Raw genomic sequence first — 25,807 nt, 5'->3', positions numbered from 1 at the left:
GGGCACGGCCAGGCGGTCTCCCTTCTTTATTGATCTCTGGCTACAGCAGGGTTCCGGGAGACCGAGGGCAGGGGTGAGTCACATGCGTCTCTGCCCCACTTGGGGTGGGGCGGGGGCAGGGTCGAGGAGACCGTGGATATGGTCACGCCACAGGGCCCACTGTACAAATGCAGGTGGTATGTACAGGAAGGGGGAGGGCGGCCGCCCGGACGGGGGCCTGTCCTGGGACGAGGCCGCTCCAGAGCCTGAGGAGACGCGGGGGCCCAGGCCTGGCGGGTCCCTCCCGGGGAGGGGCCAGAACAGGGGGAGCAATGCAGGATGCCCGGATCACAGCTCAGCCTCCCCGCACCCCGGCCCCCCCGGCCGCCCTCCTGCCTGTGCGCCTGAGACGCACCCTGAGGGTGCTTGGCTGGGGAGACCTCAGAGCACTTTACAGACATTGGTCGGATGGGAGCCTCCTGGCCCCGGGGCGGACGGAGGGGGCAAAGGGCTCAGGACACCGGGCAGGCGACAAGCCCCAGGGCCCAGGCCAAGCCCAAGCTCTTGAGGACCCCAAAAGGCCTCCCTTCTTCCCCGTCCACGCTTCAGATTGGGGGGGAAGGAAGATTGGGAGGGAAGGAAGATTAGGCTGGGGAGGGGCGGGGAGGGGCGTAGGGCTGGGGTAAAGACAACACCCGCGTTCCCAGGCCCCTGGGAGCCCCCCCTCCGCGCTCAGGGCTCTGACAACCCCCAGCTCCCTGTCCTACTCCAGCCCCTCCCAGGGGAGGGAAAGGGGGACCCAGACCTGCCAGCTGAGATCTGGGGGGGGGCTGAGGGGACCCCCAAAACGTATTGCTTAGAAACTTGGAGGCATAAAGGATGGGGGGAGCCCAGGGGCTGGCGTCTCTGACCCTCCCCCCGGGCCCGGAGGCCTCCGAGGAGCTCCCCTCTCCCAGCCAGGCATCAGGCCACAGGGCGGGGGGAGTCCGGGGGCAGGGGACGGGCACAGTGGCCACTGGGAGCCTGAAGTTCCCCAGTCTTGCTGCTGGGAAATTAAAGGGCGCCCCAGTGGGTGTCGGGTGGGGAGGGGCCCCTCCCCCACCCCCACAGTCTCTGGCGTCCGGCCTTTGGCCTTCGGGTGGGTCGTGCTTTCCTGGGCCTCCAGGCTCCCTTGGAGCAGATGGGGGAGCCGGTCCCGAGGGATGGTGCTGATGGCGTGGAACACGTGGGACTCGCTGAGGACCTGGGACACGGGAGCCCGCTGAGCCACGGCGTCCTGCGGCCTGGCTGGGCCTGCTCCCCTCGGCCCCCCTGCCCCCGGCGCCCGCCCCTCCCGCTGCACCCCACAGGCTCACCCGCCCAGCCCCGGGCTAGTCCAGGTTCCCGTTCTGGTTGTGCTCGTCCTCGGCCGGGGAGGGCAGGGCCTCCTCCTCACAGGGGGACAGTTCGTCGATGGACATCTGGTTGGTGACGCCTGCGCGGGGCCGGTTAGGAAGCTGCGCCCAGACCGCGAAGCACTGTTCCCCAGAACCCCAGGGGTACGAGGAGCAGCGCAAGGGCCCCCGTGCATCCCCCGCCTTCAAGATGAGCCACCTCCGCGCCCTCAGGCCTTAGAGCTTTCCCGACCGAGGCCCCAGGTCACCCACATCTCCCGGGACCCCACTGGAGGCCGCAGCTTGTATGGGGTCCCGTGGGCCGCGGAGCTCGGCCGTTCCCAGCTCGTCTCCCGTCCCCGTTCTAGAACAGTCCGGGCCAGTCAGCCAGCCGGTCTGTCCTGTGATCTTTAGTCCAATCAGCCCCGTTCCCCCCTCTGGGAGCCAAGGGCAGCTCCAGGGCTTGGAGGGAAAGGTCGCGAGCGCCCCACAGCCCCCTCCGCCCCGCCGCCCGCCAGCGGCACCCACCACTTGCTGCCCGCTCCTTCCACTTCTGCTTGTTCTCCTGAATGTACTTGGTCCAGGTGGAGCGGAAGCGGACCACGTCAGGGTTGGGGTCTCCCACCTCCACGTCCAGGGAAGGCTGGCGCCACTGGAAACTACAGCAGGCCCCCGGCCGCTCGGAAGAGCCCTCCCCGCCCTCGGAGTCAAGGGGCCGGGGGGCCGGGGGGAGGCCGGGGGGCTCCTGTCCCCTCTCCCTCTGCCGGGAGCCCCTGGACCCTCCACTTCGCCCCCTCCCCTCCAACCTTCCCCCCTACTAGAAGGGAAATAAAAACAAGATGAGCAGAAAGGCAAGAGAGACAGAGCCGTGGGAGCAACAGAACTCGGGGGGCTGGGGGGGGGGCTGTCCGGCCAGCCCCGGGGGTGACGTGGGCAGAGAGGCCTGCTCTCCGCGAGTCCCTGTCCCGTCCCCAGAACCCGGACTGCCTGCCCCGGCCCCCCTCACCTGGGCTGGTTCTTAGACTTGGAGTCGTCATCCACCAGGGGCTGGACGCTCTTCTCGGCCACGTCGGTCAACACAGAGAACGTGGGCTCCACGATGAAGTCAATGAACCCTGCGGGGCAGCGGGGACACGGTGGCGAGGTCCCCCCCGCACGGCGGCAGGCCTGGGAAGTTCCCGCGGGGCAGCCTCCGAGCTGAGTCCTGGGACCCCGCGTGTGCACCCCCGGCCGCCACCCGGGACCCGTGGCCCTAGCGCGGGCCCACTCCACAGGGAGGCCGGCCCTGAGGGTGGCCACGCGGGGAGCCTCCTCGCCCTGCCCGGCGCTCTCCTCCTGCGACAAGGGACACTCACCAATCTGCGACTGTGCCACCAGAGTGGAAGTGCGGTCACACAGCGGAGAAAAGGGCAGGCCCAGCTCGGCCTCCTTGTCGCCCTGGGGAGGAGCCGGGCGGGGAAGCTGGAGGGGCTGCCTCCGACTACCAGGCCGGGGGCGCAGCGCGGGGAGCTGGGGGTGCTGGGGAGAGGGGGAGCCTCGGGGCCTCCCACCTGGAAACGGAGGTGGGCAAGCGGGGCGCCACGAGGGCCCGGGCGCAGGAGAGGGGCCTGTGGCCCCAGGGGTTGGGGATCCGGTGGGAAGGCCTGCAAACGGGGGGGACCTGCAGGGCTGGGGCAGGGGGGCCGGGGCGGGGGGCTGCGCGGCTACCTGGCGGAAGAACTCCTCCATGAGCGCCTTGGTCCAGCGGCTGTGCACCGCCCACTGCTTGGTCGGGTGGCTGATGTCCGCCGCGTGCAGCAGCAGGGACAGGGCCTTGGGCTTGTCGATCCTGGGCGGGGTGGGCGGTCACGCGGGGACACGCGAGCTTCAGGGCAGGGAGCCCTGCATGGTGCCACACCCCCCACCACGCGCCCTTGGCTGCCCGCACGGCCCTTCCAGCAGCCTCGGGCAATGGGCATGCGCTCACGCGCCCAGGCACACGTGTACACGCACGCACACAGGTACACACACACAGGTACACGCACGCATGCACGCACACAGGTACACACAGGTGCACACCTACATGCATGCAGGTACACGCACTGGTACACGCGCGCACATACACACAGATGCGCACATGTGCGCACACACAGGTACACACGCACACGTACATGCACGCAGATGTATGCACACAGGTACACGTACACAAGTACTCACGCATGCACACACACAGGTATGAGCACACATGCATGCATACAAGTACACACCCAGGTACACACACACAGATACACGCACACACACAGGTACACGCACACACGTACACAAGTACACATGCATGCACAGGTATGAGCATGTGTGCAGGTACACACCCAGGTACATGCACACAGGTACATGCACACAGACGTGTGCACACACAGGTACACACATGCAGACACGCACACACACGGGTACACACGCACAGGTACACACACTGGTACACGCACACACGTACACATACGCAGATGCACACACAGGTACATGCACACACGCACATAGGTACACACTGGTACACGCACTCAGGTATACGCACACAGATACGCACACACACACAGGTACAAGCACATGTGCATGCACACAGGTATGCACATTGGTACATGCACACACACAGGTACATGCATGCAGATACCCACATGTGCACACACACAGGTAACCTGCATAGGTACACGCGTGCAGGCACACACAGGTACATGCACACAGACACGTGCATGCACGCACACAGGTATGAGCACGCAGGCATGCACACACATGTGCACAGGTACACGTACACAGATACACACGCATGCACACAGGTATGCACACAGACACGTGCACACACAGGTGCATGCACACACACACAGGTACGGGCACACACACTGGTACACGCAGATATGCACACACACAGGTACACACGTGCACGCACACACACCTGTACATACAGGAAGCAGCCCAAGTTCTTAGAACCAGAGGGCAAGGGTTCGAATCCCCGTGTACCCATCAGAGCAAGTCACTTAAAATTTCCTATTCCACCTTCCTTAATCCTAACCGGGAATATTAACAGAAGTGACCACATAGGGTCGTTCTGAAAATCAAATGACACACAACACACAAGTATTTACTAGCGCGTCTGGCACGGCGCTGAGCAGGTGTTCCCTAGAATAACGGTACCATTATAAGTGTTGATCATCCGCCAACGATGCCACGCGGCACACTGTGCCCCGGGTCAGTGTACGTGAACACACACCTTCAGGACCCACAGGCTCGGTCTCTTCTCCGTCACACGCGTTTTTCTACTCCCACCCACTTGTAAGCGCCATTCAGTGTGGCCACGGCCTCTGTTCTGTGCTTTCTTCCTTTCACCTCGCATGACTGCCCAGCCCTCCCAGCGAGGAGCTGGCCGCCAGCTGCGGCAGGGACGCCCACCGGGCCCACCCTGCAGCGGGGGCGGGGGGAGGCCAGAAAGGTTGCCTGGGTTTCCCGGCATTCCAGGGTGAGGCTGCCCTGCAGCAGCAGCCAGAGGCCCACCTCCGACTCCCAGCCTGGCGACTCTCCAGGGGCCGCACGTCACCCCAGGGCCGTGTGCACACACGTGTCTCACACACACACACACACACACACACACACACACGCGTGCGCGGAGATGGGCTCACACACCTGGAGCCAGGAGAGCTTCTCCATCCAGCGAAAGACCTGGCACAGCAGTTCCCCGCGCATGCCCGAGTCACACAGCCCGCACCCCGGCCCTGCCCCGGCCACACCCCACCAGGCGCCACCTCTCCAGCTGCTGCAAGGCCGTCTTCATGCACTTCACTTGCTGGAAATGGCAGGACATGTCCGTGGCCAACACCATCTCGATGACCAGGGCCCGTAGCTCTCTGCACCGACACAACCAGAGAAGCCGTCAGCCCCCTCAGCCCCGGCTGGCAGGAGGCCCGGGTCCCTCCAGGTCGCCCACTCCCGCCTTCGGCTCACACAAACTCATCCTTGGTGAGGTTGATGAAAATGTTCATCTCGTCATCCTGCATCATGCGGAAGACGGAGCTGATGTGGTGGTTCTCCAGCACCGAGCGATCGTTGTACAGGATGGCGCACTCGGACCTGCAGAGCCAAGGGCCCCCGAGCGGCCCCCGTGAGCCACCTCGCCCACCCCCGCTCGGCCCCTCTAGCCCCCGCCACAGCCGCCCGCTCACTTGGTCTGGATGTGGAAGCTGTTGGTGGTGCCCGTGTGCTCGTAGTCGTGGATGGCCGCAGCGAAGATGATGGCTAAGATCTCGATCTCCGACAGGCAATGCTGGGACAGAGGGCGGCGTGAGGGGCCTGCCCGGGGCCGCCACTGCCCGAAGGCCGGCAGCCCGGGCCGCACCTCCCGGCCTAGGCCAGCTCTTGGGCTAAGCCGGCGGGCCCCTCAGCTCCCTCTTCCCAACCTCGACCCGCCCGCCGCCTCCCAGCACACACCCCAGCACGAGCACGGCCCCGGAAGTCACGGTCCGCCCCGGAATTCCCCAGAGTGACGAAGATCTGACCCTCAAGCCTTTGCGAGACCAAAGCGAGGCAAAGGGAAAGGGGAGCATCGTCTAGGCCTCCCGGTCCTGCAGCCGTAAGGCCTTAAAAGACGGAGGGATGATCCCCGGGCACCTACCACCATCCCCGTGCGCAGCAAGAAGCAATGCACCGTCTGGGTGACGTCAGCCGCGTGGATCTGGTTGTGATAAGGGTTCTTGTACTTCCCGTAGCCCGTCTCCAGCGCGTCCAGGAAAGTCATCAGGAACACAGTGGGGATCTGCAGCGGGACGGAGAGAACCGGCGGCCCGTGGGGGTCTGCGGGACACGGGACGCGGGGGCAGCGGAGAAGGCCCCGGCTCCGCCGTCAGGTGAACACGGCTCGCACCCTGGCTCTACCACCTGCTGGCCCTTGACCCTGGGCAGGCCACGGGCCTCTGAGACTTGGTCGCAGAGTGAAGATCATGCCCCGACCTTGCATTTACCCTCCGGTTAGTGCTCTCCAAACAGCAGCTGTGACGATGACTGTTTCCCTGGAGACTTTCAAGAAAACTCCCCCCTGTCTTCCGACCATCCCGTCCCTAGTCCAGTACCCCGAGCGGGGGGCGGAGGCAGGGAAAGAGCAAGAGGGCCGGGAGGGGCCTTTCCGGGCAGGCAGGGGTCACCACCTCGCCCAGGAGGGCTTTCCCTGTGCCCACCCCGACCCGCACACGCACACGCACCAGGGCAGCGCCCCGTGCAGCTATTATCCGCCGCCTGTATACGCCCTGGGAGCAGGCCTGCCTCCGTACAGGTCAGGCGTCTGCACCCGCCCCTAGGTCTCCTGAGGCTGCGAGGAGAGCCGGGTTTGGGACCTCGGGAGGGAAGCTTCCGTAGAGACGTAGAGACGCGGAAGTCCAGCCGTCCCCCACCCCCACCCCAGGGCTGTGCCCCACATTCAGGGAATTTTAAAGGGCCGTTTCCATGAGAACTGCCCTTGCTTCTGCGTTGCCATGGTGTCCCTGGAGGGGAGGGGAGGGAAGGGAAGGGATGCCGGGGAGGGGCTGGGTGCCCCGGAAGGGAACGCGGAGCGTGCAGGGCGGCTCCCCTCTCGGCCACCAGGGCGCGCTCGGCAGTAAGCAGGGTGGCCACCCGCCCCCCCTTGCCCTGGAGGAGCCAACTGGGCGGCCAAGCCCAGGCTGACACAGGTCCCCTGGGGGGGCCTCCAAAACCAGGCCTTGCAGGTAAGGAAGCAGAGTTTGGGAGAAGCTGGTGTCTGCAGCGTCTGAGAATCGTTTGGAGAAACATGAGCCGGGACAAGCCTTGGGGGAAGGAGGGCCCTGCTGTGGTCTGTCCCGGAGGGGACGGGATGGGACGGGGCGGGGAGGAAGAAAATGAGGCTGCAGAAGGGGAGGCCTCAGGAAGGCACTGAGGACAGTCGCAACGGAGCACCTCGGGAAAGTTCTGGAAACCTGCGCGGGAGCCGTGGAACGAGGAGTCAAGGGTCGAGCAAAGGCTCCCACGCACCCAGAGCCCGTCCTGGTGAAGCAGAGGCGGAGGGCGGGGGATGCCCAAGCCCCCGAGAAAGGCCCCCTTGGGACGCACGTTTCCTCCGCCCCGACGCCCGTGTCCACCCCCACCTAAGCGCTGACCACACATTCCCCTGCGACTCCTCAGCCCCATCACCCTGCACTTCCCAAGAGTGGCTTTTCCATGCGGAAGTGGCTTTTCCCAGCCCCTATTCCCAAAGGACACTCCCTCCCGGCACAGAATCTGGAGAGGACTTTAATCCCGTATTCTTTGTGGCCGGCCCAGCGGAGGAGCCAGTGGGGTCCACACGGCCTCCGCCCCTTCATTCGGCCCTACCGGCCTTGCTGAGAGCTGATGCCCTCCCTAGAACCCCTCGGATGGAGGCTAGAGGGGAGGGGACGGAGGGGGTGACCGACGTTACCCCCTCCGCCCACCCCGGGCCCACCCTGTCCCCCTGCAGGGAACAAATGGAGAGATGCGAGTCCCAGGGGCACCGGCGGGCAGCATCTGGACCCTCGGCCCCGGGCGTCCACAGGCAACAGGCAGGGGAGGTGAACCCCAAGCAGCCCGGAGAGGACACGTCCGGGAAGGAAGCAAAGCGGGACAGAGCAAGGTCCTAGGCCGGATGCTCGCACGCCCTGAGTCTCGTCCTAGAGGGCAGCAGGTGAAGTCCGCGGCCCGGGATGTAGCGGGTGACAGAAAGGCTGGGCAGGGGCCCCCGTGTGCCGGGGACCTTCTGGAACAGGAGTGATGGGAGCGGAGACCCCCCAGGAACAGGGCCGGGGGCTGCCCAACCTTAAAGCGGCTGATGAGGTTATGGCGAGTCAGTAACTCGAAGACAATGGTCCTCAGGGCGTGCTCATCTGCTGCCCGGTTCAGGGAGAAGACGTCGAAGCACCAGCGGTCCAGGTTCTGGGGAGACACGACGGGCTGGGCAGGGAGCCTCCCACGGGGGTGCCTCCCACGGAGGGGGCCTCCCGGGGCAGCAGGCTTGCCCTCGGCTTCACGAGGACTCCCGGCGTTTGCAGACCCCCGGGCAGCGGCCTGTCCCCCCAGACAGTGGCCGGTGCGAGCTCCCGCAGAGGGTGCACACGTGGTTGGGGGAAAGCCGGGAATGACGGGTGGCAGGGAAGGCAACCGTGCCCCCATAGAGTCGGGAAGTCCCAATGCCCCTGCCTTCCCCCAACCTTCCCCTCTTCCCCAGAAACCCGGGGATCAGTCACCTTGAGACAGTTGAGGACCACAGTGGAATAGGTGGGGCCCACGGACGTGTACGTTCTCCGGAACATCCTGGGGGCAGACGCAGAGGCCGGGCATGAGGGTCCGGGAGCCGGGGTCTCATCGGGCGGGGCTGCGGGGGGCTCCGGGGCCAGGGGGCACGGCCAGGGGCAGGGGGAGGCCGGCAGGGGCAGGCCTCACCGCTCCACGAAGATCCCGGCCTGCACGGCGTGCACGATGCTCCGGAACTTGGGCTTCTCCTCGGCGCGGCGGCCCTTGGCCCGGGCCTGCTGGGTGAAGGTGGACGCCAGCCAGTCCCGCACCTCCGACGGCACCGCGTCCGACCGCAGCTCCTGCAGCTCGTCCTCCGTGTCCAGGATTTGCCTGAGGCCCCGAGGCGAGTCCCGCGTCCCTAGGCTGCTCCAGCACCTAAGGACGCTGCACCCGGCCGCACCCACAGCTCGAGAGCCCCTCCCCCCCCACCCCGGCCCCGGCCCCGGTCCCAACCCCGTTGTTTTCTTTATTTCTGTCCCTCTGATGCCTCCAGGACCGAAGCCGCCCGGCCTGAGCGGCGCACCCCAGGCCCAGGCACAACCTGGCGCAGGTGCCCCGGAGGTCGGACGCCGCCACCCCCGTAAAAGCGATTTGGCCGCGTCTAGAGGCCGCGTTAAAGTCCGAGGGAAGGCGGGGATTCCTCTGAATGAACACGCGAGGCATCACACCCAGTGCGAAGGCTCCACACCATCCACCGTGTTTCACGAGGACACCAGGCCCCGACTCACACAAGAGCTCACGGGCCACGCGGGCCACGGCTCCCCCCACCCCCGGGGGCAGGGCGCTGCAGGGCGTGGGGCTGGCCAGACCGCGGAGCCCGTCCCCCCGTCCCCCCGTCCCCCGTCCCTCCATCCCTCGCTGCCCTGTGTCCCCACCGGGCCAACTCCCTCCCTGTGCCCCCACCCCTTCCTCCCGCCCTCCCTCCGGGCCCCCCTGTCCCCCCACCCCGCCCCGGGGCGCCTCTCACCGCGTCTCGTCTATGTAGACGGCCTCCAGCAGGGACGCCGTGTACTCCAGGTTCTTCTTCAGCTCTTCGATGTTGACCTCCCCGTTCTCCAGCTGCTTCACCATGTAGCGCAACCTGGGCGGGGCGGGGGCGGGGGGTGCACTTAGGCGCCGCGACCTGGGCCCGAGAGCCCGACCCCTGGAGGTGCCTCAGTCTCCACAATCCTCTCTGCCCGACAGCAGGAGGAACAGCAGCTGGCGCGGCTCGTGCTGGGCTCTTACCCCTGCCTGTCGGACACTGCCGACCCCCAAAGTCTAACCCCAGGTCCCCCGACCCTGCCCCAGCCACCTGCCTCCGTCTCCCCACATCCCTAACCCTGGGTCCCTGACTCCACCGGCCCCACCTGTCTCTGTCCCCCACATCCCTAACCCCGGGTCCTCTTCTCCACCGGCCCCACCTGCCTGTCTCCCCACATCCCTAACCCCGGGTCCTCTTCTCCACTGGCCCCACCTGCCTCTGTCCCCCACATCCCTAATCCCGGGTCCCCTTCTCCACTGGCCCCACCTGCCTCTGTCCCCCACATCCCTAATCCCGGGTCCCCTTCTCCACCGGCCCCACCTGCCTGTCTCCCCACATCCCTAACCCTGGGTCCCCTTCTCCACTGGCCCCACCTGCCTCTGTCCCCCACATCCCTAACCCCGGGTCCTCTTCTCCACTGGCCCCACCTGCCTCTGTCCCCCACATCCCTAACCCCGGGTCCCCTTCTCCACTGGCCCCACCTGCCTCTGTCCCCCACATCCCTAACCCGGGGTCCCCTGACTCCATCGGCCCCACCTGCCTCTGTCTCCCCACATCCCTAACCCCGGGTCCCCTTCTCCACCGGCCCCACCTGCCGGTCGCCCCACACCTCCCTTCGGCCCATGTTTCCTGACCACCCCTGTTTAGAAGGCCGGGGCGGCAGGATGCGGCAGGTACAGGCCCGCGGGTGGTGTTTTGCACACGATGTGTTTCGTAGCCCGAGGGACCAAGAGCTGGGACGGCCATGTGCCCCCGGACAGTGAGCGGTGGGGTCCTCCGCAGTCGGGAGCCCCCATTACATCCCCGGTCACAGCTGGGAAGGGGCGGGGCGCACGTCCACGCACCCACAGGCCCCCCCAGCCCACCGTCCCTGGGTCCCTGGCGGGGATGCGAAGACACAGAACAAAGAGCAATCTGAACGCTTTCGCCTGGCCTCCCTCTATTCAGGCAGAGCTAATGGATGATGATTCCAGAATCCGTCAACCGGGACAAAGCAGGATTAACCCCCGCCTCCCCATGCCGTGCGAGAACCTCGGGCAGCGTCTGACTGCACCCCTGCCCCGCAGCGGCTCCCCAGGGCCCAGGCGGTGCTGCGGGGCCAGGGGTCTCACGGATGCCCTGCCAGAGGGGCAAGGCCTCCTCTTTCACGCTCAGGATCGCTGGGGCTCGGTGACCAAGGGGAGACTCCCTAAAGGACGTCTGGTGGGCGGGCCCAGGCACGGCGAAGCACAGGACCCTCCTGACTTTCGATGGTGGTTTCGGAGCAAGCAGCTGACGGGTCCCCTGCGGCCCCCTCCCCCGCCCCGCCCCGCCCTGCCCCACCGAATACCCACGCGGGGCTGAAGTGGAGCCGTGACACTTCCCCACTGAGAGGAGCTTCAGAAACCCCAGGTCCCCCTATGAGTCAGGGAGGAAAGAATGAGTCAGGGACAGAGGCTGAGTCGGCGTCAGTCCCGGGGGTGTCGGGGTGTCGGGAGGGAGGACCACGGCGCTCCTGAACACAAGCAGCTCCCCAGTGCGAGTGCGGGGTCTCAGCAGCTTGGGTTGGGGGTGCCGGGAAGAGCCAGCCCGCACCCAGGGGCCGCTACCTGGCAGTGTGCATGCAAGTGGGCAGGGGGGGGATGGGGGCACAGCAGACCAAGGGGACGCCCCGCAGCCTCTTCAGCGGCTGAGCCTCCGACCCCCCTCCCGCCCCCCTCCGGGACGTCCCACGGCACCTGCACCACCTGCAAGTGGCAGCTGCTGACCCACAAAGCCGGGGGGTGGGGGGGTGTTGCTTCTAGAAGACCTGGCCCAGCTGCAGCCCCACTGGGGGCGGGTCGGAAGCCACACACTAGAGGCCGGAGAGCTGCCCCGAGGGCGCAGAGCAAAGAGGTTCCTGCACCTCCGGGCCCCGCACCCCCCCCCCATCCGTCCCATGGCCAAGGGCCCTCGAGGCTGCAGACGCACAACCCAAGAGGAAGGAAAAGCCCCCGGCCCTCGTGGTCCACGTGGCTCAGCCCTCCCTGGACCCAGCGCAGCTCTTCTGCGCTCTCTCGCCCCATATCTTGAGACGCTCGCCCAGCTCAGGCCCCAGCGGGCGGCCGAGCCCACGCGGCTCATCTGCACGCAGCCGCGCAGGCTGACACTGCTGCCAGCCCCGGGTTTTATTTTAAAAAGCCGTTTCTCCTACGTTGTCTCATATTAGCCTCACGAAGGGCGGGAGTTGGGAAGAACCCACCAGCCCTATTTCCCGGGCAGGGACCGCGGCTCCGGGCACAGTCCTGGGAGGCAGGAATCCCTCCTGGCCCCGAGCCCTGGGGCGAGCACTAACTCACTCAGCATCTCTCAAGAATCACTGGCCCCAGAATTACCTGGGATACTCGTGAAACACTGAGACCCCAGGCCTCACTGCGCACCCACGGAACAGAATTCCTAAGGGTATGACCCACGGATCCGCGAACACGCTCACCACCACCCGGGGTGATTCTCACCCACTCCCACGTTGGAGAACCTTTCCCTCGGAGCCTCTGTCCTTCCTCTGTAAACAGTGAAGATGATGATAAACCACCTGTGAAGGGCTGTTAATAAGAACTATTATTTATTTTATGACTTATACACGAAGTAACATATGCAAAAGGCCTGACGCCTACAGAGGGTCTCTCTAAAGGTGACGTGAGTGGGAATGAACCGACCAGATGGTGCTGGCCCCACCCAGCTCCCAGGCCAGGGCCTTCCAGCACACGAGCCCGCCTTCTCCGTCCCAAGTCCGGCGGGAGAAGAGGGAGGCTAGCGTGGCTGGAGGCTCGAGATGAGGAAGCCCCCGAACGGGGGAGCGGGACGATGAAAATGGCCAGGATCTCTCCTCCACCCGAGGAGGGAGGTTAAGGGACTGGCCCAAGGTCACACAACGTGGCTGTCCTGGTCGCCAGCAAGCCCGGCGCTCACACCGCTGGGGCCTAACTGCACACGACAGGTAAGGGGCCAAGGGGCCTAACTGCACACGACAGGTGAGGGGCCAAGGGGCCTAACTGCACACGACAGGTAAGGGGTCAAGGGGCCTAACTGCACACGACAGGTGAGGGACCGAGGGGCTGGAGGCTGTAAGCCCCTCGGAGCGAGGCGGGGGCCCCTCGGTCGCCGCTCCCTACTCCGTCGTCTGCCCCCAAGCAGTGCTGAGCCCACGGGAGACCTGAGCAGCCTATGGTAGGACAGTGGCTTGTTTATCCCGCCGCTGTACGGGATGCGCTCGGGGAAGGTTCATTAGATAAATAAAAGGGAGGGAGGGAGACTGGCGGGGAGGGGGGCTGTCTCCCTGAGCTCACCAGAGATCTCTGAGGCAGGGTCTCCGCAACCCTAACGGAGAGCCCGCGGGGAAGAACAAGGCCGTGGAGCCTTCCTCCCACACAGCCTTCCCTCCGCGTCTCCGCAGCCTCCACCCCGAGACCCCGCTCTTTTATGGCTCCTGTTGAAATCTGAACCGAGCGTGACCGAGACACCAGATGGAGCGGTGAGGGAGGGGAAGAAAGATTAAACAATAAACTTGACAAATGGGGAGTCAAGAAGGGGACCTGGACCTGGACCCAGGCGGCTGGAAGGCGCCAGGTGCTGACCCCCCCCAAGGCCTCTAACTCCCCAACAGCGCCCTCTCCAGCCGGGCAGTGGCCGCTCCGGTTCTCAAGTCCTTCAGAGTTGGGAGCTCCCCAGACCCACGGCCCGGCCTCCCCTCACTTTCTTCTGCAGGAAGCGCTACTTCCCTGCCGGGGCAGGTCCTCACCCAGGCCGAAGGAAAACTGGAAGCTTCCGCAACAACCCCTCCACCTGCAGCCCTAGCCCTGTCCCACCACACCCACTTCTTTCCCCTTCCCCCTCGGCCCCCGCAGCCTGGGAACAGCCTCAGACCCCGACCCCTGGAAAGCATCAGTCGGCCCCAGCTCCAGGCAGCACACAGGAAGGGGAGGCTGGGGTAGGCATGATCCCCGCGCCCCAGGGGAGCTCAGCTCCCCCACCAGTTCGTCTCTTTGGATCATCACGGCTGATGATCTGGCAATTTCCAAATTTCCAAATTTTCCCGTACTACTTCCTGCACCCACACTCCTAGAAGGCCAGGGTAAGTGGGGGGCTTCGGACAGAGCAGCCTCAAGGCCCAGGGCTAGGCGTTGGGAGAAGGATCTCATTCCCTTTGGGGCTCTTAGCCCCGATGAGGAGGTCTCAGAGGAATGTGAGGTCCCACAGATGCCGGGGTGAGGAAGGAGAGAAGGCGGGTGGTCACAGCCACGGCGCCTGCCTGCCACGGGCAAGAGGGAGCAGCACAAAGGAAAGGGAGATGGGAATGGGAGGATAAAGGGAAGGGCAAGACAGGAAGGGGAGAAGTGGGCACAGGTGCACGCAGCATGTGAGGACCAGGTCTCGATCCCCCTCCTCCTGCCCGCGGTGACCCCAGGTGACCTGTCCTCCTCCTGCCCTCGCCCTCCTCGGCTCTGGTGCCTACCTGAGGATGGGGCCCTGGAGGTGGCTCCTCTGCACAGGAACAGGGTTTGCCATGGGAATCAAAGTGTCCTACTCCAGAGCACCCAAATCCGCCCGGGGCCCCAGGGCCCCTGCAGGGAAGGGCCCCCTCCTGGGCCCAGCTTGATCTCCCAGGACCGAGCTACTGCTCCTCCGGGGAAGGAGAGGGAGACCAGACAGGCAGCCAGCAAGGGCGGGAGGCCCGGGAAAAGTTTCACATCGGAATCGGGAATCGGACCGAAAACAAGAGCCTGTTCTCAGAAGAATCCCAGAAAGGACAGAAATAGCACAGTCCGGCCCCCTGCTCCGAGGAGGTGGGGCTGCTCCCGGGAGAGGGGGCTAGTGCGGGTGCGGGGCCAGGGCCTCCCCCAACCTGCGGGAGGGCAAGTGCCCCAGGGTGAGGCCTGCAGAGCCCCCGGGCCCAAAGCAGGGTCCCCCAGCCCCGCAGCCCCCCAGCCCCCCCAGGCATCCTTCACCACCTGGAAGGACGGAAGCGAGGCAGGAAGAGACCAGACCCGCGGGAGGGGGTCGGGGTCCGGGTCCCCCCCCCCCCGCCCCGCGTGAAGGAACCTGGGGCGCCCCTGCTGGGGCCCCAGGTTGGGCAGGTCACTCCCACCGCCAGCCCCCCCTTTCCACATCTGGAAAACCAGGACGGGGGGCGGGGGGGGGGGACTGGGAGTCACTGGGGGTCGGACGCGGTGGGACGCCCGGGGCGGGCCTGGGGCTGGGACCCGCTCGGCCTCCAGGCTCTGCCCCCGCCCAGGTGGGGGAGGGGCTCCCGCGAGGTGGGCCCGAGGGGCCTGGGGTGACGTCACCAAGCCAGGCGCATCAGGGCCGCGATTGGTCAGCGGGGGCGGGGCGGGGCTACGGGGGGCGGGGCTGCGGGTGGGCGGGGTTAAGGGGCGGGGCTGGGGCGGGGCTAAGGGGAGGGCGGGAGAGGGGCGGGCGGGGGCGAGCGCCGCAAGCTGCACACCCGTGGACCAAGCTCCTTCCTCCCAGGTCGGGCCCAGGAGGCCCGGGAGGGTGCGGACAGGACGGTTTAGACCAGAGGGTGCAGACAGGAGGGTGCAGATGGGAGGGTCCAGCCGGGAGGATGCAGATGGGAGGGTCCAGGCCAGGAGGGTGCCAGACAGGAGGGTGCAGACAGGAGGGTCCAGCTGGGAGGGTGCAGACAGGAGGGTGCAGACAGGAGGGTGCAGACAGGAGGGTCCAGCCGGGAGGGTGCAGACAGGAGGGTGCAGACGGAGGGTCCAGCCGGGAGGGTGCAGATGGGAGGGTCCCGGAGGGTCAGGCTGGGAAGGTCCGGCCAGGAGGGTACAGGCGTGAGGGTGCAGACAGGAGGGTGTGGACGGGAGGGGGGGGCAGGGGGGGCGGGGGGATTGGGGGGGTGACAGGAGAAAGGGGGAAGAGAAGAAACAGACCAAGAGCCAGGATTTTACGACGGGAAGTCTTCCTCCCCACTGCCGTCCCCGAAAAGCGGAGAGAAATTTAAAAAGCTTGTCGCTGTGCCAAAGCCGTGAAGGATGATAAACAAATGAAGTTCGGGAACCTGCTGTTTCTCAGCCTCCCCGCGACCCGGGACAAGTGGAAGTGGGCTCCGACAGCAGCAGCAGGAGCGGCAGGAGCGGAGGTTAAACATCCACAAGTCGTTCTCCAGTGAACTCCTGTAGCCACGAAGCGGGGCCGCTGCAGGTCTGGGAAGACAGGAAGCCCCCCCCCTGCGCCCCTCTCATGTTCTCAGCGCTCCCACCACACACACACACACACACACACACACACACACACACACACACACGGTAGTGTTTTTAGAGAAAAAGGACTAGGCCCAGAGTCAGAGCCCCGGGGTGGGGGGTGAGGGACAAGCCCAAGGCCTGTTGGTGGCCACGCCTGCCTGGAGGGCTGGGGAGAGGGGAGGAGTGCGGGGGGGCGGGGGGGGGTGGCCAGCGGCCTGCACGGCCTGCACAGCCTGAGACGCCAACAATCAGGAGCCAGGGCCGCCCCCCTCCCTCGGCTCACTCCAGGCCCTCAGTCCAGGCCCCCCCACCTCAAGCAGGCACTAACCTCAACCCACCCACGGCAAGCGGAGACGTCTTAGACTAGAGAAGCCTTGGAGGGAGATGATACCTTGTCCATCCCTCTGCCCTCCTGCCCAACAGAACCCAGAGCCAGCTGGACAAACGACCAGCCCCGTCACCCCACACAATACGCGTTGCATCGTCCCCATACGAGCGTGCACCCCATACGAGCCCACCCCAGCCTATGACCGTTATTAACCGTCCCTAACAAGAAAGGAAACCGGCCGGCCACTAGCCCTTCCTGGGGAAAACAGTCTCGCTCACAGCCACTCACCCGCGCATACACACACACCACACTTGTGTCCCAGCCGGGGTGGGAGGCGGGGCGGACGTGGGGTGACCCCAGCAGAGTCCAGCATGGGTTTGCCTTTAGCCTAAAAATCTAGTTTAAAAATAGCAAGGAGCACGACCATGATGCCTCCGTCCCAGGCCCAGGCCCAGGCCCAGCATCCCCCAAGTGCCCTGAAGGACAGGAGTGGGGATAGGTGACCCCGCCTCTGGTCAGAGCAGGACGGTGCAGGACAGGGGGTGGCAGTGGGGTGTAGGTGGGAGTGGGGTGGAGGGGAGCGGTTGGGGAAGGGATTCACCAGCTGATCTCAAGGTGCCAAAATCTCAGAAATCGAAAGAACCAAAGAAATCACCTAAATCCAGGGGAAAGAGGACATGAACTAAAATCAGAAGACTTGGGACGCCTGCGGGGCTCAGCGACTGAGCGTCTGCCTTTGGTCCAGGGCGTGACCCCGGGGTCCCGGGATCGAGTCCCCCGTCGGGCTCCCTGCATGGAGCCTGCTTCTCCCTCTGCCTGTGTCTCTGCCTCTCTCTGTGTCTCTCATGAATAAATAAATAAAATCTTTAAAAAATAAAAAATAAATAAAATCAGAAGACTTTTGCCTAGACTTTATCATCATGTGTGACCCTGGGCAGGACGCGCGGAGCCCATTTCCTTGTCTATGAAATGGGAAAATAGTATGTGCCTCACAGAATGCACACAAGGACCCGCCGAGGTCGCACGAGAGCCCCTTGGGAGCCAGGAAGCGAAGCGTCAATGCCACAGCTGACTCCTAGTCCAACTAGTCCGCTCAGCAAACGGCGGGTCCTCCGTGAACCCTCGTACCCAGGACCTCTGGGGTGGAAGCGCCCCGGTGACCCTGCCGCCACCTCTCCGGATGTCTAGGGCTCATCCCTGGCTCCTTATCCCACAGCGGCCACGGGGCAGTGGAAGAAGGAGGGGGGACGCGCAGAGCCCCCGGAACGCCCTCCCCCTGCCCGGCCCCGCCGCTCCCCTCACCCCCTGCTTCCCACTGCTATGCGGGCAGCCTCCCTTCTGGCAGCTGGCTGGGCACCGTGGCGGGGGTGGCTCCAGAATTAAAAATAGCCCCCCTGGTGGCAGAGCCGGGGCGCCATGGGGGGGTGGGGAGGCCCGGACAGAGGGGGGCGGTGGGGGATGGAGGACGGGTGGGAAGGACAGAAACGGGGAGAGCACAGGGAGAGGAGGGGGCCGCAGGGACAAGGGGGCAGAGAGGGAAAGAGGGGAGACCTGAGAGAGCCGGAGAGGGCCTGGGAAGGACGGCGGCGAGGTGGGGGGGTGGCTGGCTCCCCCCAACCTGCCCGCCCAGAAGCTGCCCTAGCAACGGCCCAGCGAGGAACAGGGTCGGCCAAACAGCTTGAGCCTCGTCCGGACTACGGACCCCAGATTGCCCGCACCCAGAGTCCCTCAGCCTTAGACCTGAGCCCTTACGAGAGGGAGGGACTGGGGGGGGCAAGAAAGTCCAGGGGAGGCTGGGGACAGAGGAGGGCCCCAGGACACAGCGCAGAAGAGGTCCCTCGGGCTCCCGCGTCCCCGCGCCCCCTCCCTGCTCTGCTCCCCCCTGCTCCTTAACTGCCGCCCCCCGACCGCCGACCGCCGACCGCGGACCCCAACCGCCGACCCCGACCGCCGACCCCGACCGGCCTCCAAAGCGCACCCAGCACATGCTCCAGCCGACGCCGGCGTCCAGGGGCCCAGCAGGTGCTGGAGGCGGCCTGGGACGGGAGAGGGAGGGGAAGCTTGGGGGACTGGCGGCAGGTGTGGCGGGAGCCGCACAAGCGTGTGCAGGCCGCAGGCGGGCCCCAGCCCCGGCCCCACCCGACCAGCCGTCCCTGGGCAGCACCTTCCCCCTCTGCTAGCCTGTCGGATGTCGGATGTCGGGGTCGGCTGCCGGGGGCAAGGTCACCCTCTCTGACTAGCTCGCTGCCTGCCCAACTCGCCCCTACCCTGACGCTAAAGGGAGGAGGGCGGCTTTCTCCCTCACCAGAGGAAGGTCACGTTCTAACCTCCGTGAACTTTTCAGGAAGTTCTCCCGCATGTCTATCTTTACTCCATCTTGCTGCAATTAAAACGACAGGAAATTTTCTTGGCAACTCAAAAAAAAAAAAAAAAGGCAGGACAAAGACGTCTTTAGGGTGAATCTGGTGCACTCTGATTTATGATATTTCTTTAGGGCTGGAATTTCTAAAGCTCCTGCTTAGCAGAGACACAGTGAGGGTTCAGGGAGCCTGGCAACACTGCTGGCACGTGTGCTCGCTCAGCCCAGGCCCCAGAAGTTTCCAAAGGCGGTGGGCATGGAGAGCTGGGGGGTGCTGCACCCGACACCAAGGGCTGATGAAGAAGACGCTGCTCTACCGCCAGGTCCTGCCCGCGGGAGAACCACGAAGCCCCCTGGAGGCCGAGCTCCCTTCCCACCACCGCTCGGGGCCAACGCCAGCTGGCAGCCTGATCCTGCCACTGCAGCCACAGTAGCTGTTGGCAAAGCTGACTTCTCTGCAGCTGCGGAATCCACCGGCCCAGGAACCCGGCTGCGCCCAGCAGCACCACCTGCAGCACCCCTTCCCAGCTCTCCTCCAGCCCCAGGGCCCCCAGGCCCCCCCAGGCCCCACCCTGCCCTTCCCCCCGCCACGACCCCGTCACAGCTCCCTCGGTGGACTCGGGCCAGGTCTGGGATGCTGACGCAGAATCCGAACCTGATGTTTCCTTCCCAGAGCCACACAGATGCAGCGGGAGCGCAGGGGAGAGGAGCAGGTGTGGGATGGGGGGGCTCGGGACAGAGCCGCAAGAGCACGGCCAGCAGGGACCCCCTGCACGGAGGACAACTCACTCGCTTCCCTTCCCCTTCCCAGGAGCCTCCTTCCCCCTCGATTCCGATCTTTGCCCCAGTCAGCCCCCCCCCCACCGTGCCCTCCCAGTTCCCCAGGACCCTTACGTCTTCCTCCCGGAGGGGACCATCTCATTATCTGGGACAACTCCCAGTCTCTCGGGGACCTCACCTGCACCCCACCTGCTGCCCTGGTTTTGTCCCTTTTCCTCTGCTGCTATCCTGAGCTGGAAAATAGCTACCCAGCTTCCGCACCTGAGAAGACGAGCCCCCAGAGAGCAGAAGGCAATGACTTGGCTTCCTCCCCAGGGCGGCTGGGAGGTGAGGTCACCGAGAAGGCAAAACAAAGGCCTTGCAGAAAGAATCCTCCGGGGGTCGCAGACACCCTGTGCCTCACCCTGTGCTGCCAGCATCACACGTGGGGTGGGGGCGGAGGCCCCAGGCATTTCCCGGCTCCAGGCCAAGCTGAGAAAGGGGTGCAGGGTGGGATCAGGGAAGGCCAGAGAGGCCACGTCCAAAGGAATAGGGAGGGAGGAAGTGGGACGAGAGAAGAGCAACTGCAGCCCAGCAGGGAAAGATGGGAACAGAGGAGAGGGACGGGGAGCAAGGGTGCAAGAAAAACCAGAGACGGGAAAGCAGAGGGAGCAGAGAGGCGGGAAACAAACCCTCGACGATTCCTGGAGAGACTCAAAGGAGAGGGAAAGATGCGCTTCAAGGGTCCCCGCTCCTCCACCCCAGGGGAGCGGCCAGAAACGAGGGGAAGGTAGGCGACAGGTAGGCGACGCCGCTCACCTCATTGACTTCAGGAGCTCCCTGGACCGCGGGCAGGTGCAGGGCTCCAGGGAAGTCCAGCCTCTCCCTCTCCCTCTCCCTCACCCGCGGGTCTCCCAGGGCCAGTGCGACCCACCCCGAGCCACCTCACCTGCCTCCCGGCAAAAGTGACAAGTGCAACCTCCACGGTGGAGTTTCCTCTCTCGGTCTTTCTAACTGGCCTCCTGGGGCTTCTGGGCCAACAAAATGACGTTTGGGTTTGGGTTCTAAGGGACTTTCGAGATTCTCTAAAGCAGCATGCGGCATCCCTGCTCATGTCCCCCCCAAGGCCCAGACACTCGGGATCGATGCCAGAGGACAGTTTCTCCGACGTTCCCGGATTCACCAGTGGCAGCCCCTGGGCTCCCCGCGCCCACCAGGGCCTAGAGCTGCAGCCGCCCTCTCCCCTGGGGTCTGACCACCGCGGAAAGGGGTGACAGGGGCAAGTCCTTCAAGTCCTTCCTTTTTCCTCCGACCTCAGTGCACATCCTTTGCAGGTAGCCCCCCCTCCGCCTTCCGCTCTCCAGGCGCAGACACCCGCCCTGCCCCTCCAGACGGCGCCCGGTCAACGGGACTCCCCAGAGTGGTGGCCCAGACGCTAGGCCCCAAATCTGTTGGGCAGTCGACAGCCCTGCCTCTTGGTCTTTATCGGTCTCCCCTCCGAGCCTCTCATTCCCTCCCCCCACCCCACCTCCCAGGGAGCAAGGTCTCGGGTGCGGAAGACACTCTAGACTTTATCATTTAAGACTCGCTCTCATACGCGAGGCATCCAGTGAGGAACTGAGACTCGGACACACTCCGTGGCTCCAAGACGTGGGAACATGAAGTCGGAGTCCACACACAGGGCCACGCACATCCTCTCGTCCACGCACAGGACGGGCTCAGGTGCCCGGGTGCGCGCAGGCCTCCCCTCACGTGCCATTCATAAGCCTGAACACCGAGATGTCGTCACGGAGCTCCGAGGCCGCAAGCTGTCCCCCGCCCGCACGCCGACCTTCACCCACGCGTCGTGCACACGTCCACGTAACGGCTGCGTGTCCTCTCTGCATCTCCTTCAGCTCCAGGCTCCGGCCTGCGTCCTCAGACCCCGTCCCTCTTGAACATCAGCCTCTCAGAAGGCAACACGGCCTCCTTTTCTTCCATTTCCCCCCATCCCCTGCGACCCGCCCCCCTCCGCCCACGAACAGGAGCACGCGCAGAATCAGAGCCACACCTGGGCTCGGCGTCATATACACGGGTGACCAGGAAGTCATTTGCTCACCCCTTTGTGAGAAACGGCGTTTCTCGAGTGCCTGTTCCATTTCAGGTTCCGCACTAGACTCGGTTAAAACAAAGACGAGCCAAAATAATCCCCAGCTGGGCCCTTGCTCGCGCTCAGCTGTAATGACCTTGAGCCACAGCTTGGGACAAGTGGCCCAGCCACTCGGGAGTCCTGAGTACCATGTGAGGAGAGGAGGAGAGGAAGGGACTGTGCGCACCACCCCAGAGGAAAGGGGAGTTCTGTCTGTAAAATTCCAGGAGAAACTGGGGCAGGGGGAAGAAGGTGATGCTTGTGGCATCCTGGGAGAAAGGATTCCCGTGCGTGTGAAGCCCCCGGCCCACTCCGCCAAAGGAAAAGATTAGGCAGGAATGATAGAGGGAGAGTTTTACCACTTGGATGGATGTAGCAAAGAGAGGAACAGGGAGCCTTGTCCACTCCTACTCCTCTTGTCGGACCTGAACCAGACCATATACCCCACAGGAGCAGGACGGGGCCTACGAGGCCCACCAGCATACCCCAGCTCCAGCTCACCGCCTGAGCCTCAGGAGGACCCGGCTACTAGATGCTGAGTGAATGAATGAGCTAAGGACGGCGAGCCAATCTCTGTTTGCAGATTTTCTTGATTCACAGAAGACACAGAAAGCCCCGTGCTGCGGAGCCTCCCCTACACCCCTCAAAGCCCTCGGTCTCAGAGCAGCGTAGGCAGCCCGGTTAAATCCTTCATCTGAGGGTTCGAAATGCTCGTTCTGCTCACCCCATCGTCTCCAGACTCCCTAGCCCAGCCTCTCTCACGCCCCCACTTACGAGTCTGCTTAGGTAGGAAGATTTTCCTGCTAGGTAGAGGCGACATCCCATAGCTAGAGACTCCTCAGCTCATACGCTCCAGATTCTGAATGAATCTTTGGCCGAGTCCTACTGTGGGAAACAGGATTCCTGGATGCCCTCCCCAAGAAGAAACTGCCCTACAACTTATATTAATATGGGCTTTTTAACCAGAGGCAAAAGCACCAGACCCAGGCTCCCTGGAGACGAGCTAGATTAGATGCCCCAGATTAGAGATTAAAAGGATTGTTGGGGGGGCGGGGAGATAGGAGATGTCGTGTAGGGGAATCGAGGCCTTTATGTGCACGTCTTCATTCTACTCAGTACCCAGCCATGAGATAATGGCATCCGTCCCCCATCCCCTCACTAAGGCCTCCCCAATATTCAAACGGCCCAACCCAGTAATCCATCAACTAGGGATCTACCCTGATATCAAAATCTTTGTCCAGTTTGGGAAAGTGAGATTGAGAATCTATTCGTGCGGATTAATAACATGGAAATGAGACTTCTCTGCGTGAGTTATTACATGCAGCTAGCACTTAAGGACCAGACAGCTAAAGTAAGGGAAGGCCGGAGTAATTCAGTCCGTAAGCTTAGTGACCCCTGTCCAGCCCCATCTCCGGTAAGGACATCTCAGCTAACGCACTGCGTAGGGGCAGCTGCCTCTACTCCCTTCTTTCCCTGGGTTTCAACGTCTCCTCTGGGGATCCTCTTCTCTCGCCATTGAGCACTTCTCATACTGAAGGAAGAAATGGGAATTTGCTTCCAGGAGAGACTTTTGGCTAGAAAGGTATGGGAGGCAGTGAAACAGGCACAAACCTGCCCTTGCAGGGCCCACTCATTACCTGGAATGGAGGCAAGGAAAGGATAGGCCGAGGGCCGGGGCCGGGGGCCGGGGGCCGGGGCGCATCCCTGGGACACCTTGAATTCTCTCATTCATAATCCCCGAGCTCCCTTCTTTGCCTTTCCACCACTTCCTTACCTGTCACCCGCCCCAAGCTTCGTTACCATTAACAGAGCATCGTTTTTCCCCGTCAAGAATCGCTCAGTGCTCCTCCCAACAAAAATCAATTCAATCCGGCTTTCCATTTCTTCACCCCAGAACTCATTCCAAGGCTGCGCTTCACAGAGCCCGGCAAATTGCATTGGCTGGAGGCAGCAAAGGACAGGAACCGAGAAGCACAATTTGGATGCCGAGCCTCATTGCCCACCAGGGCCCGGTCGTCCCTAAGGCCTCGCTAAGCAGACCCACCCGCCCAATGGCCGGGCGTCATCTTATTAGCACGGGCGAAGCATTTTAAAAACAAAACAGTCGTGAGCATCTATGCGTCGTCTCCTGCCACCTGTCTCCCTCCACCGGGACCCAGACACGGAGAGCTTCAGTGCTCACTCTTCAGGATGATGGGGAGGAACTGGGTTTCGGGGCTATGGTTCCTGCAGTGCCTCCCTGAACCCCTACAGCCTCTTTCCCGGGACTGCTGGGAGTCGCATCAGGGGGACGGGCACCTTCCCTCCTTGTCTGATTAAGAATCCACAGACTGCGGAGGTTCCTGGATGGCGGCTCCCCGGGAGGTGAACGTGCTGCATGGGTTGACTCTGACCCACTCGTCTCCCTCTCTGGGGAACAGAAAGAAAAGTTGCTTCCGTCCCCTGGGACGGGACTATGGGGTACCTGAGTCCCTCGGTGGCCTGTTTACCCGTCATCCGCCCCCCCCCATGCCCTCCTCCTGCAACAACAAGAGAAGATGCCTAAAGGTGCTTGGAGATCCCTGGGAGACCCTACAGCCACAGAAGGGCTTTGACGTCGCCCGGCCTGTCAGCCAAGGTCCCTCCCCAGCGCCCAGCTCCCGGGGACCTCGTCCAGATCCCGGCTGCCCACGGGGTCCAGCCCCGGAGCACGGGCAGCTCAGGTGTGGGCACCCGGTCCCCACCCCGTCCCCACCCGTCCCCACCCCGTCAGGCGCAGGGGGCAGAACCCCCGGTGCCAGCGGACACTGGGGACCCACAGGTTGGCCCGAGCATCCCCGCGCGCTCCGCTGCAGCTGTGCGCTCCGCACACCGAGCGCCCCGCGGCCCTCGCGCACACGCGTGTGGTGTGCACCGGCGTCCGCACGGCCTTGACACGGGTGCGTGTGAGTCAGCGGCAGCCCCGCGCGAGCCCGCACAGGTGGCGGCGCCCGGGGTGACCTGCCCCCGAGTGTGCGAGGTGCCCCCCCCCCCGGCCCCGGCCCCGCCGGCCCCTCCCCGCGCGCCGGGACTCACAGCGACCGCAGCTTGATCCACATCTTCTTGCCCGGGGCCGACTTCAGCTCCAGGGGGCACGGGCAGTCGGGCTCCAGCATCGCGGCCGCGCTGCGCGGGGACAGCTCCATGCTCGGCCTCGCCTGGGTCGGGGCAGGGCGCCGCGGCTCAGCCTCCGCCCTCCGCGCCCCCGCCCTCCCCGCCGCGTCCCCGGCCCCGGCCCCGTCCCCGGCCCCGGGCCCCTGCGCTCGGCCGCGGCCCCGCTGCGGCTCCGGCCCCTGCGCGCGCTGCACCCGGCTGCGGCTCCGGCCCGCCCCCCGCCCCGCCTCCCGCCCCCCGCCCCGCCTCCCCCGCCTCCCCCTCCCCTGCGGGCGGTCCCCCTCCCCCGCGCCTCCCGCAGGGCCGCGGGGCTCACGCAGGAGCGGCGCCGAGGGCGGGCACGCAGGGGTGGGAGGGAGGGGGTGCGCGGGGGTGCGCCTGGGTGCGCGCGTCTGGGTGCGCGTGTCTGGGTGCGCGCGTCTGGCTCTGCGCCTGGGTGTGCCCGGGGGTGTGTGCGCGTCCGGGTGTGCGCCTGGGTGTGCGCGCGTGTGCCCGGGCTGGGTGCGCGCGTGTCCGTGTCTGGGTGCGCGCGTGTCCGTGTGTCTGGGTGTGCGCGCGTGTGCCCGGGGTGTGTGCGCCCGTGCGGCCCCGCGCATCCCCGCGCCCCCTTGCGCCCCCGCCTCTGAGCCCAGCCCCAGGTGCGCCCGCGCCGCGGGTCCCTAACGCGCTGGCCCCGCAGGTCCCCGCCGGCCTCCCTGGGGGCGGGACCGTCTTCCCAGCCTCGGGCTCCCCCGGGCAGGACAGCTGGGGGGGGGGCTCCTTCCCGGCTCCCGGTTCCCGGCTCCCGCGCCGCCGCCCGCCCAGCCCCAGGGCCCCGCAGTCCGCCTTGGGCACCGGGGACGCGGCCGCCCAGGACCCAGCACGGCGCGGGCGGGCGCACGGCCTCCCCCAGCGGCCCAGTCCCCCGAGCCCGGCCCCCAAGCGCCCCGGAGCCCTCACACTTGCTCTCCTGCCTCCATCACCACCTACCTCAGCCGGGTGGGGAAATCCTCTGCGAAGGGAGAGTGGAG

At 65.1% G+C, this 25,807-nt stretch overlaps 1 protein-coding gene across 4 annotated transcripts; it reads right to left on the bottom strand.

The window, feature by feature from the left end:
• Window positions 1-11: 11 nt before the first annotated feature.
• On the bottom strand, window positions 12-25,783 carry PDE1B (phosphodiesterase 1B). Of its 4 annotated transcripts, none has more exons than XM_041736115.1 (16): window positions 25,767-25,783; window positions 24,720-24,841; window positions 9,595-9,708; window positions 8,775-8,957; window positions 8,579-8,645; window positions 8,151-8,267; window positions 5,986-6,126; window positions 5,537-5,637; window positions 5,319-5,444; window positions 5,120-5,221; window positions 3,060-3,180; window positions 2,708-2,789; window positions 2,359-2,467; window positions 1,881-2,011; window positions 1,335-1,453; window positions 12-1,222 (listed from the first exon to the last, which is right to left on the bottom strand). In XM_041736115.1, the coding sequence occupies exons 2-15, from the start codon at window positions 24,827-24,829 to the stop codon at window positions 1,350-1,352; spliced, it is 1,608 nt and encodes a 535-aa protein (XP_041592049.1). In that variant the 5' UTR covers window positions 24,830-24,841; window positions 25,767-25,783; the 3' UTR covers window positions 12-1,222; window positions 1,335-1,349. The 4 variants fall into 4 exon arrangements, with proteins under 4 accessions (XP_041592049.1, XP_041592050.1, XP_041592052.1 ...); XM_041736116.1 differs by lacking the exon at window positions 25,767-25,783 and adding an exon at window positions 25,114-25,118; XM_041736118.1 differs by lacking the exons at window positions 24,720-24,841; window positions 25,767-25,783 and adding an exon at window positions 15,908-16,091.
• Between the last annotated feature and the right edge of the window lie 24 nt (window positions 25,784-25,807).

Source organism: Vulpes lagopus, chromosome 21 (assembly GCF_018345385.1).
Source record: "Vulpes lagopus strain Blue_001 chromosome 21, ASM1834538v1, whole genome shotgun sequence".
NCBI lineage: Eukaryota > Metazoa > Chordata > Mammalia > Carnivora > Canidae > Vulpes > Vulpes lagopus.
Note: the sequence above shows the minus strand (reverse complement) of the source record. Positions and strands in the feature narration are given on the sequence as shown.

What these genes read in the sequence shown, in the direction of transcription:
- PDE1B (XM_041736115.1), bottom strand. Translation starts at nt 24,829, where the DNA reads ATGGAGCTGTCCCCGCGCAGCGCGGCCGCGATGCTGGAGCCCGACTGC. An exon ending in ACCTCATCAGCCGCTTTAAG is followed by an intron (nt 6,127 to 8,150) that starts GTTGGGCAGCCC and finishes GTCCCGCTGCAG; the next exon opens with ATCCCCACTGTGTTCCTGAT. An exon ending in AAGTCTAAGAACCAGCCCAG is followed by an intron (nt 2,012 to 2,358) that starts GTGAGGGGGGCC and finishes GGCCTGCTGTAG; the next exon opens with TTTCCAGTGGCGCCAGCCTT.